The 12,037-nt window shown below is 39.1% G+C and overlaps 1 protein-coding gene across 1 annotated transcript; it reads left to right on the plus strand.

The window, feature by feature from the left end:
• The first annotated feature begins 501 nt into the window (after positions 1 to 501).
• On the plus strand, positions 502 to 10,965 carry LOC147223609 (uncharacterized). The gene is made up of 18 exons (XM_086166447.1): positions 502 to 663; positions 793 to 815; positions 1,291 to 1,357; positions 1,451 to 1,638; positions 2,098 to 2,178; positions 2,263 to 2,331; positions 2,422 to 2,583; positions 3,202 to 3,366; positions 3,459 to 3,531; positions 3,639 to 3,729; positions 3,835 to 3,976; positions 5,243 to 5,347; positions 5,577 to 5,676; positions 6,083 to 6,293; positions 7,221 to 7,295; positions 7,427 to 7,529; positions 8,132 to 8,247; positions 8,918 to 10,965. The coding sequence occupies exons 1-18, from the start codon at positions 639 to 641 to the stop codon at positions 8,973 to 8,975; spliced, it is 1,854 nt and encodes a 617-aa protein (XP_086022573.1). The 5' UTR covers positions 502 to 638; the 3' UTR covers positions 8,976 to 10,965.
• Positions 10,966 to 12,037: the final 1,072 nt, after the last annotated feature.

A 12,037-nucleotide genomic window follows, 5' to 3' on the forward strand; every position in this document is an offset into this window, starting at 1 on the left:
ATTAAACGGTCGTTTTCCCGTCAACCAGGTGTTTTCCCTGACTGAAACACTACAATATAATTTTGGGGATGTAAAATGACCATGTGTTGTGGGGGTGGTGCGCTGCACATCTCCCCAAAATCAATTTTGCAGGGGAGCCGTGCTGTATTTAATTGACTATTTTGACTTAGCGGAGAGCAGAATGTGGAGTGATCATAAGCATAAATATTTGAATTGTTTATTACGCCCAAAGTTTGTTGTGGATCAGAGAACGTCATCCTCGAGCACAAGTCCTCCATTCAGTTTCCTATTGCAAACCGAAACTTAGCTACAGTACTGTACACAAAAAAGTATTATGACTGGTAGAAGATTAGAAATGTGTCATTAGACAAAAGTTCGCTTGTACGTTTGTGAAATGAAGCATACACCGTCAGAAGAAGCATTAAAAAAAAAATAAAAAAAATAAAACGTTACAATAACAGTAACAGCGCGTGCGCATATCGACGGGAAGTTAGGTTTCGTTTCTTATCAAGAAGCTTCATGAAAGTGCTCCATCTGTACAGTGCCAGTAGGCTTTAAAGGCTGCCAGCCTTACTTACGAACATGTAATTAACTTTATTATTTTACTCAAAGGTGAGGTCTGACGTGTATAACCAGTCATGGACGCATTCGAACATGAGCCCGGTAAGACAATATTTATTTTCCTCTGCGACTTGTTGACCAGTAAGCTAGCATGCGCCTTTAGGGAATTGTAATGTTCGTGATTAAATTCGGTGATCATTTTACACCGCTCTATTTGTATTTATTTCCCAGGCTCCCAAGAGCACCGTCGGTCAGTAAGTACAACTCTTAAGAGATACATTCGTGTCGTCATGGTGTTACACGTGTCCAAGTTGAGGTAATGGGGAGAGGAAATCTCATTTCGGAATGGCGAACAGTATGTAACCATACATCTAAGGATATACCGACGGTGGCGACATGTCCCTCTACCCACCACATGATACACATCCTGCCTAGAAGCAAGTGATGGAGGCTGAGTATTCAGTCAGATTCATCCGTCTCAATTCGCTTCAAATCATACACGGAATCGTGTCACTTCTCAATGAGTGACTCAGACGACCATCACAGAATTAAAGTTGATGTCTTTGAAAGTGTACCCGTCAGAAATTTTCCTCTGCGTAAATGGAATTCAAACTGAGAAAATAGTTCCTTTGTCAACTTGTCACTTGTGTGTACAGGTGCTGATAAGTTTGAAAGCTAAATTTGCCAAGATTGCTTTTGATGTCTCACTCTCAGTTTTCTCCTTTCCAGGAAAATGTCTTGGATGAATATGAGAGTTCTCCCAGTTTTCAGAAGATGGTAAGACTTGGGCTTCTTGGTAAGTTATTATGCATATATATGTGCGTGTGTGTGTGTCAAATGTGTATTGGTCAAAATACTGTGTCCAATGAGGAAATGATCTTTCTTTCAGGTATTGAATATAACCACTATGATGATGCTTTAGAAACATGGTCCGTTGCTTCTTCAGAAACATTTGCATACCCCAGGTTCCTTGATAAGAGCAATAAAGCATTAAGTGTGCACCGTACAAGATCACTCAACTCTCTACGGTGTTTCTACCCCTCAGCCCTCCAGTACCCTCATAAGACAGAAGATAGTGTGAGTCCTCTTTGTTTTTTCCTGCCTTGGCAAGTCACTTGATAAATAATTCAACACAGATATAGCCATGAGTTTCCTGGATTATAGAATAACCATCATATAACCAGAGGAACATTCTTAAGCAGCATAATGACAAATAATGGGAATTTATGGTACCTCTGGAGGAGATACCGCATTCCTATCAACCCCCCACACTAGATATGAAGAGGAATCTTGTTGGGTAACAGTAAAACAGATATTGTCAGTTCCAAATAAGGTGATGTGATCACCCCCCCCCAGGATACTATATATTGGTGTTGTTAGAAGCACTTGGTGTTCATTCCATCGCATTCTGAATCCTAAGTTGTAACGATACGCCTGTATTGAACTCCCAGTCTGTGCCATCTCTTCATTGAAAGACGAAACCACAATCAGAAATACAGATAAACAACAGATTGTGTTCCGCTATGTTTTTTTCAGTATACTGAAGGAAAAGACAGATTTTTCGATGAGTCAATAAAAGCGAGAGAGAAAGCAGAGAAAAAGCGTCTTAAGAGAAAGGTAAAGACTGTTATTCATGAGTGATTTGTCCAAATAGGCTTCAGATGGTGTCTGTAAATTGCCATATGTGTTGTTACCCGACAGAAGCAGAAGGAAAGAAAATATCTTGAGAAATCTGAGAAGGAGAAAAGGAACCCTGTGAAAACACCAGAGGTAATATTATCCCCAAAGCATTTCTAAAAAGTTGATGGATTAAGACTATAACCTTGTATGTGGGCCCAACATTTGTTTTCTTTTTGACAGTCTTCAGACACCTTGCAGCAATTTAAACCAGAGGAGAATATAGCACTTAATGATGAATCTAGAGAGGATACGGCTTCATCCACACATACAAACAGTAGTATTAATAGTGAAAATGAATCCAGTGATAAAGAAGACAACACAGAGGACCCATGTAACTCAGAGGTAATGAGTATGAACACATTTGGTTTATTATTCCTTACAAGGGCTATTGTCTCTTCATATAGGTTGAACATCACTTCACTGATACTATATTGTGGATTTTGTTTTCCAGATATTATTTTACTTTGATTTTTTTGTTCTGTAAATAGATACTGTTGTTTCAAAATTAATTTGAAAACTTAAGTAAATTCTTGGCTTATGAATATTTTGTCTGAGGCTAACCAATCATTACTAAGAAAAAGCTGGATTAGGTCATTTGGTGATAGAATGTTGATGAATTTTTGCTGTAAAGATGTCACATCAGGTGGAAATAATGATCGCAATTACGGCAAAGTGTGCTGTAGCAGACGGGCAGAAAATTCACTTTTTGGTCTGGCAGTCCTCATCAAGGACTGAAGCTGCCAAACTGTCCTGCAGGGGCAGCGTCACACCAGTGTGTGATTCTGTGTAGTCAGGTACTACACTGTATTGGTTGTCTTCAGTTTTCAGCATGTTTCCTTGTACGGCAAAAGAAATATCTATACCGTTTCAAATGCACACAGAAACTTTTTCATCTTTAATCTATGTTTTCTAAATTTAGCAAAATCACCCATGCCTCCTCTTAACTTTTTCTTTTGAAAGGAGCTGGATTTGACAAGTTCTTTTGTAAATAGAGCTGCTCTTATAGCTCAGCGTAAATTGGGGCCGAAGTCCAAATCTGTGAGGACAGAGAAGATGCGTGTCAAAAAACATGATCCCCCTGAAAAAGCAGTTGCTGAAAAATCAAATGAGGAGGTAGCAGAGAAGGTCAGACTCACCAACAAATTTTTACCTCTTTGAAATAGACACATTTTGCTTTTTTGCTCTCAGTGAGCTTTTATTACTTTCTTGTTTCACAGGCATTGGCACAGGAGTCTGCAGCCTCCAGCCATATATTTGATGATAACATAAAGAAAAGCGCAGATCTTGCACGTGAGATTATTTTAAAAGCTAACTGTGTTTATTCCGATTTGTTGATGACTTCATTGTCAATTCCCAGTAAAATAATAATCAATTTAAGCTCCTCCTTTTTCTGGCAGTCATTGGAAATCAGTTCGCCAGTGTGGGAGATTTTAATATGGCTGTGAAGTATTTCACAGACGCAATTAAGTACAACCCTACGGAGTATAAGTAAGAATATCCTTCACTTCAATGTATTGATACATTTTCTGATCATGCTTTGTGCCATGTGCATTTTTATGGGAAATATAGCATTGGAAGTTTTTTTTGTTGCAGGTTGTTTGGAAATCGTGCCTTCTGTTTTGAAAAGATGCAGGAATATGGAAAAGCACTAGCTGATGCAAAGTTATCTCTCAGCATATTTCCAAATGGAGTTAGAGCCCTTTTCAGGAAGGGCAGAGCTCTTGCAGGTCTAAAGGTAAGTTGTGTGAAATTTTACCACCATAATTGTCCACTTTTTGTATTTCAGTAGCTAAATCACCGCCAATATGAATTATGGACAGGGTTACTAAAAGACAGGAGGTTTCCACATTGTCTCTTACGCCTGCTGTGAGAAAAATTACTGAATTTGCCCACATATGCTGTAAGATAAGTGTCAACCAAGGCTGTCCCTGCAGAGCATCCTTTCTGAAGCTGTCTCCACATTGTCAATGAACTGTTTTCATTGGGCATTCCAGTCATGATGTGATGGGACAGGGCAGACTGTAGTCTTATCATTGTATAACCTTGAAAACAGGTGGACAGCATTATTGTTGGATAAACTATGGGTTTTTTAAGCAGTGTACTTGTTATCCAAAAGCCTTGTATCTCGGGGCCCAGAATATACGTATTAAATCTGTGTCGCACTATTGAAGAATAAAAGACTCATTCCCAAACTTTGCCTTATTAGAGTCTTTCTCGCAAATATACCTGACATTTATGGATGGTCTTCTGCACAAATGTGAATCTTGGTGTTTCAGTCCTTTCCCACAACAATATGAACACTTACAGACCCCATAAAATAATACTACCTTTCATCCTTTCATCATGATAATGCCTAAGCCATATATATATATATCTCTCTCTCTCTATATAGAGAGATATATATACAAATAGATATGTCAATTGTCCTGCTGAAAAACATTAGACATAAATTTTTGATTTAGGGAATTTCCTAAGCGTAGATCTAGAGGATGAGCCATGCTTTGTTCATTGGAGACACTTGCTATACTGAAGATGTAGGAATGGATCATACCAAGGACAATCAATAGCACATATTAACCATATTTTCACATTTGAAAAATACCACAATATCTGTGAAGGCATGAAAGTCACACTGCAGGTGCAAAACACAAATGTACAATAATGAGTTAAAATTGTGTTACAAAGATAATGAGTGTGATTCCAATAAATGTTGGTGTTGTTATATAGCACTGGTGGGTGTTTCAGTGAGTAAAAGACCTTTAAGAAGCAGTTCTTGCTCAAGTATCAGTCTGGATTTAATAAAAAAGTACAATTATAGGCCTTGACAAGAATTGCAGTTTTGTTTAACAGTTCTGAGTTCACCACCAATTTCGTTTCTTGGTTTTGTGGTATTTAAACATATCACTCTCACTGTGAATAAAAAGAACTGGCCTCTGGTTGATGCTTTTCGTTTTGATGTGGCCTCATGGAAATCTCATTTACTGTTGATGCTTCTCTCCAGAGGTATGATGAAGCTGCCCAGGCCTTTCGGGACATTCTCAAGTTGGATAGTTCATGTGCAGAAGCTGCCCGAGAACTGATGCAAGTGCAAATCACACAGCTCATGGTTCGTCTCCATATTTTTACTATAGTTGGACGAAGTTGTGCTGTATAACCTCTTTGTCTAAATTTGAGAAATTGGATGTGGCATCTCACAAATCAATGTGCAGCATTGTCTTTTTCAAGTTTTTCGATTGCATCACAACATTTAAAGTTACAGAAGAGGATCAAGCAGCTGCTGAAAATAATTAAGCGCACTGATAGTTGTGTTATTAAAGGTGTTTTTTAACTTTTAGGAGAAGGGCTTTACTCAAGAGCAGAGCACTAATGCTTTAATAATTCATGGGACAACAAAGAAGGCACTGGAGGTGCTGTCCAAATTAAACCAACAGCCAGGTGAGTAGCATTTAGTTTGATTTTCACATCAGTAGGGTGTAAAAATATTTGTCAGAACAATTTAAAAACCCAAAATATTGTTCAAAAATAAGCTGGAAAGTTTGGCGTGCATTGGTTCTCAACAGCATATCAGCAGCATAAAAGAAAGCCTAATAAGGGAAGGTCTTGAAAGTATTAAAATAAATGAAACTTTTTGAACTCATGAAACTTATTTCATTGACTATAGCGCTATTTCATCAAATGTCTTTTTGAGACCACAATCGTGATTTTATCCAGAAGCAAATCTCTACTCATATTTTATCTTGTCTTTGACACGTTTTAGCTCTATAATTAATGCTTCTATAAGTCAAACTGTGTATTGAGATTTCTGTAAAGGGCTGTTCACACATTTGTGTTTATCAAATAGGTATTTCTCCATTGGCCCCAGGCCCGAATGGCACCCAAACCTCCCCTGACTTTCCAGCCAGCCTTGGTTCTCTGACCCAGGATACAACGAAAATACCAGTGAAGAGTAATCAATCAGGGCCAGCCCCGAATCTGTCCTGTGTCAAGGACCAGCCAATGCCCCTCCCCAATGCAGCGACCGAGACTTACAATCAGGATAGCAAATCACAGCCGTGAGTATAAAATAGAAAATAGCAGCACCCGTATTTAATGATCGGTTCAGACCATTCAGGTTACATCGGCTCTTTCCATGACCATTTGACACAGATGTCTGGACCTCCGCCCACATGTAACACATCATCCTCTGCATGTACTTAACCCTACCTTGCACCCCCTGGTTGAAATTGCTATCCAATATCATATCCAAACCCTCAGCAGAGACATCTCCTCAGCAGTATCTCTGTCCTCTGTAACATCACCGATCCTCCACCACTGCTAGTCTTAATCACCCCTGATTGTTTTTCTTTTTTTTTTTTCCCCCCCAGTGGCATCACAGGTCCTCTTCTCATTATTATATGTAGTCCCAAAGTTCAGGGATAACATGGTGAACCTAATGACCTTGAGAAAGTTATTCCATAATCAGTTCACATGACATAGTGGTGTCACGATATCTAATGTTGTTGTCCAGTGCTGACTAGCCCTTATCTTTGTGATAATGAATATGGAGCGTGGAGGACATAACAAACTGATTATAACATGAGTTTGGGCTCATGAACAACAGTCTCACCAGGCCAGTGTTAATGATCTATAATCAAATCATTACACATCAGCTACTATCATCCATAGGCCATTATTGGGAAGTATGGGTGAACTTTAATGGGCCAATCATTTGTTCCTTATATTGGACAGGCTTAATGAGAGCCCTCCACAGTTTACTCATTGTTATTGCTTTCCTCACTGACTGAGTGTAATTAAACAGTATTTTCCCAGAGAGCAGGAAATCTTTGAATGCTTTCATGCACAGTGTGCTGATGAACAGAATCGTTTCCCCTCAAAATGATAATCACATTCTCGGTTTTATTATTGTCACAGATCTCATCACATTTTTCACTCAAGCACGAAAACAATTCATTCGAAATTCCAATATTCTCTCCCAACAGGGAACTGTTTCCTGTGTGGGTGGGAAACCTGGTCAGCCAAGTGACGAGGGCCATGATACATAACTTGTTCAACGAGTAAGAAGACATTTGAATTTAATTTCAGCCATTCTGCTTGGTTTTGTCTTGTTTTTGGCATTCTGTTCAAAACAACCATCGCTTCAGATTACCTCCTGAAGTACTTTGCAATGTATGATTTTCTCCTGCAGGGCCGGGGAAGTCTACAATGTGAAGGTTCTGGCCTTCAAACGATGTGCTTTTGTCAACTTTACAAAACAAGAGTTCTGCGATGAAGCAATCAAACGCTTTAATGTGAGTAAATTTGGGCTCAAAGTGCTTTCATAATGAATGCCGCTCTACATCTAGGTCTTGGAAATTCAAATTTTGTGGCTGAGTTTGCTTATATTTCTATGCCTGTTTTAATCTGAAGTTCTCTGTTTGTCATTTCTCCTCCATTTGAGATAGAAGCTTTTCATTTTAAGGTCTTTATACTTTAGTCAGCCTAAAGAGCTTTATACCCCCAACTGCCACCTCACATTGCACAATGTTATACGCTTATAGAGAGTTGTTGTGAACACCTGATGTTCGAACAAATTTTTAGCATCAGTTTGTTGCATTTTCAGTCAGACCAATAGCAGCATGGGCCAAACAATCTATATTAAACAAATCAGATTTATTTTGCAAGTCAGGGAACAATCTATTGCACATTTCAAACCCCATGTATTCCAGCAAAACGGTACAAAACAAATAGCCCTTTGATCAATTAATATATTTAGGTACTTTGTTCCAAATGAGGCATTTTATATTTTACCTCTCAATACTTAGGTCAGGTTGAGCTGTACTGGGAAGAGTCTTTTTTTCCTTCCGCCTACTAAAAACGTCTCCTGGACTGTACTCATGTGTCTTTTGATCAGGGCTTTGCATGGATGGGCAATGTGATTGCTGTGAGATACCCCGACAGGATTCCTCAAGGGATGGGCTTTTCAAAATCCGCCCTCAAAGCAAACGACCTGCGAGATGAGAATTCTCAGTGAGTGACTTTATATCCCATTTTGGGTTTTAAAGGAACAGTGCATTCCAGGAAGTGTGGATCAGCTGGCTTACCGAACTAGATGACAAGACGTTTGATTTGGAGCTGAGCTTGGGGGATATTAAAATAGCTTAGAGTAAAAGCTACCTGCTCTTACCTGAGCTGAATCGAAAACCTGTTCCACTGATGGAAAGTAAGAGAGAAAAATGAAAACGTCCTAGAAAATCTTTCCTCTTGTAAAAGTAGTTCACCACTTTTGTTTTCTTACCTGGGGGTGCAGCGAGTTCAGACTGCTCTATTATCATCATTCAAAAGATGTAATAATTTGCATCATGAAACTGGAAAATTGCTAAGATAATTATTTTAATGTGAATGAGCTGAGAAATCGTTGAATTGCTGAAAAAGTTTCAAGCAATTTCTCGAGAATTCTTTCAAAATGACCTTCAAGAAGCGATTGATGAGGCTTGAAGTGGGTTGTGTTGGACTGTTTAACAAATCCATCCGTCCATGCAGCATCGCCTCTTGTTTTCTATCAAAAATTATAATCACGGCAGGAAGCTAAAAGTCATATTTGGGAAAAAAAAGAATGAGCCCTTATTTAAATGATGCAGAGAGTAATAAGCATCAGCTAACCATAACAGTGGCAAACCTTGTTATTCATTCATTCCAGGCACAGTGCAAGTAGATGCTTTTACAGACGCCCTTACAAGTCGGTCCTGGACAACTGAGGATGCCACTGGAGCCAACCCCAAACCAACTGTCCTTCGAGATAGTAGCAGTATCACCTATGGCTTTGCTTCCTCTGCAAGTTTGATTAATCTTTGAAATGAAAATCACTTAAATGTCACTGGACCAAAAATCTTCCTGCTTCAAATGAAAAGCTTGTGATATACCGTGATTCCTCCATCGACTATAAATTGCAAAAGGTGGCATGGCCCTTTAAGCAGCATATTCTTTTTATATTTTTCAAGCTAATAAGCTTGCTGACATGTCATCGCAAGATTCAAGGTCTAAAATAAAAAGGGGAAAAACGTTAATGAGTCAAAACAATGATTTCAGCAGCTGAAAGGCAGAAGGGGTTAGACTAGGACATACTACTGAAATTATAGGAAACATATTTTATGGATTTCAAGGTCAGTGGTGACACAGTGTCGCTGAACACTTACAGAAAGCTGCTCAGCCATGCAGTTCAGAAACCAACGGCGCTTTCACTTTCTTTTGTCACCCGTCTATACTAAGCATCTTTACTGGGAGCCTATTTCCTTTTTTTAATTATCTGGTCTTCTTTGTAATGGAACTCGCACGAACAATAACCTTTTGTAATGCAATGCAAGGTATTCTGTTGCATTCTCTGCAGATTTAAGATAAAATATTCCAGTTGATTATTCAGTGAATGATGGATTTCTTTTAATATGTGGAATATGAATAATCTTTCGGTCATGTAACTGGCAGTGTATGTTTATTCACATTTATTAAGCCATTCTTCAGCTCTTGTCTTGTGTGGTTGTTCCCTGTAAGCCTGTGTGGGTGGAGAATCTAAATGTTATAATGACAATTTTAAAAACAAGTTTAGAAAAACCCGAGCCTCGACAGCAATAACCCTTTGGTTTTCTCCACAGTTAACGCAAATATCAGTTTGGATTTGTATGATGCCTCGAGCTCGGGGGACCGACCAGCCCCCGTGAATGTTGTTTAGCTGCATTTTTCACATACAAGCTGAATCAGGACGGACAAATCACTTCCTGGCTGACAGTGTGGCCTGGGGGAAAATATGTCCAGTCCATTTATTTTTCTTTAAAAACAGATAAATAAAATAAAAAATACATCTTGACGGAATTGAATTTACCCCAAAAGAATTCTTAACACATCCGCTCCAGCAGAGGGAAGCACAAGCTTAATATTGCAACAGCACTCTGAGAGAATTAGAATGTGACACTGACAATTGGTTTGTGTTGCAGCATGACTTTGTCAGATTATAATGAGGTTGTAAACATGCAATGAGGTGGCAGGTGAGATGAAGATTGAGCTGCAAGTAAACTGCTACTGGAACAATGAACACGTCTGGTGTTGTTCTTGCTCAAAGTGAGAGCTGTAAGAGGCAACAGGATGAATGCACCCCTTACTTGGTACAATTATGTAATGTACAAAATTGTGTGTGCAGGGAAATGCCCATTCCAGTTACTGAATGTGACAGTGTGCAGTTCTACCTGTAGTCAAACAACCAGTGTGATCAAAGCTTCTCTGCCCGGAGCAAAGCCAATCTCCCCAGAGACCTTTGACAGCACCCATTCTGACAATGTCGGGCATGGAGGGGAGTGTAAATAACTGTTAACGACAGATGCATTTTGTTTATTAACCCAGATAAGGCCTGGATATGTCATGCCGCAAACAAGCAATTTTTATTTTCAGCCAGGGCACCATCGCATCCACTGTTCAAGAACAAGCGAACATATAAAACAAAATGTTAAGCAGAACTACTGCCTGTTGCAACATAAAATCTGTATGAGAGGATGGGTTATCAGTGAGATAGTTAACTGCAGAAAAGGCTTCAGGAGCACATTTTGGAGACAAATTTTCACAAGTGACATCAAGCGATGACCGGCTTCTCAAGCTGCACTCGAATGAGTCATAAACACCTGTACAGTACCAGATATGGATGTAACGCTTTCTGGATCCGTTGTAATTTCTAATGAGGCCAAATAAACCTCCTTTTCAATCCCCTGTGTTTCTGGAGATGCGTCCTTGGTCCTTTCAGTCGAATCGGAATGAAAGGTCACGGGGGATTTTTCCCAAAAGAACATCAATCTATGCTTGACGTTTTGGACTTTGTGGTACAACACCAACCTAGAGAAGACAAATGGCATGTCAGATACATGCTGATAAAATGACACTGTCGCCAGAATAATGAGGCATACTTTAGGGTTATTAGTGTTTTAATATAAAGAAAGAAAGCTGGCCAACATATTGAAATCTACTCATCAGGGTATTATTCAGTTCATGTTTAAAATTTTAGGCAGTTGCTTGCAGGTTCTACCAGATGAAAAAAGATCATTTTTCATCTGTTCTGTCCTGCATTCTGGAGCTCAGATTTAATTCTTTTTAAATAACCATACTCTTTAGAAATACATTTCCTTAATTTTTATATTACCTCTTGCTGTGCTTAACATTGTTCCTTCTGTGATATTTATTTATTTTTATAGGAGCTTGCTTTTCTTGTGGTCATTTATCATTCGTTGAAAGAGGACTGAACAACAAAATGGATGTGGGATATCCCCATGACTCCCCCCCCCCCCCCCCCCCCCACACACACACACACACACACAAAAAAACAAAACAACCAAATGAATATACTGATGTGAAAAAAATAAGGTAAACTGTCATGTAGATGTAGACTTGCCAAAAACTGCAATACCTCATGCCAAATACTGTAATGCCACAAATAGTAGGTGTATCCCTGTGGACTCTTGACACACAGAAGTCGTCGTGTTTCTGTCAGGTTTTTGCGCTGAAAGGCTTTTCGGTGACTGAAATTCACAGCTTAATATCAAATTAAACTGTTTCATGAACAGAACTCATAACGTCTGCTGCGGGCTTCATGACCACCAGGGTGATTTGTCCTCATTAAACATGATGTCAAACTTGGAAGCCATTGCCTGGATTTAAAAAAACAAACTCTATTCAAACTTTGGCACATTTTCCAGGATCCCCACTAACTATTACTTCCGTCCAGCTCCAAACCGATATAAACGCAATATAAAGTCATGCCTGCGTGTTGGAACCAAATTCGTGT

This window comes from Fistularia commersonii, chromosome 19, assembly GCF_037954325.1.
Source record: "Fistularia commersonii isolate RoL2024-O1a breed Wild chromosome 19, RoL_Fcom_v1.0, whole genome shotgun sequence".
NCBI classification, from domain to species: Eukaryota; Metazoa; Chordata; class Actinopteri; order Syngnathiformes; family Fistulariidae; genus Fistularia; species Fistularia commersonii.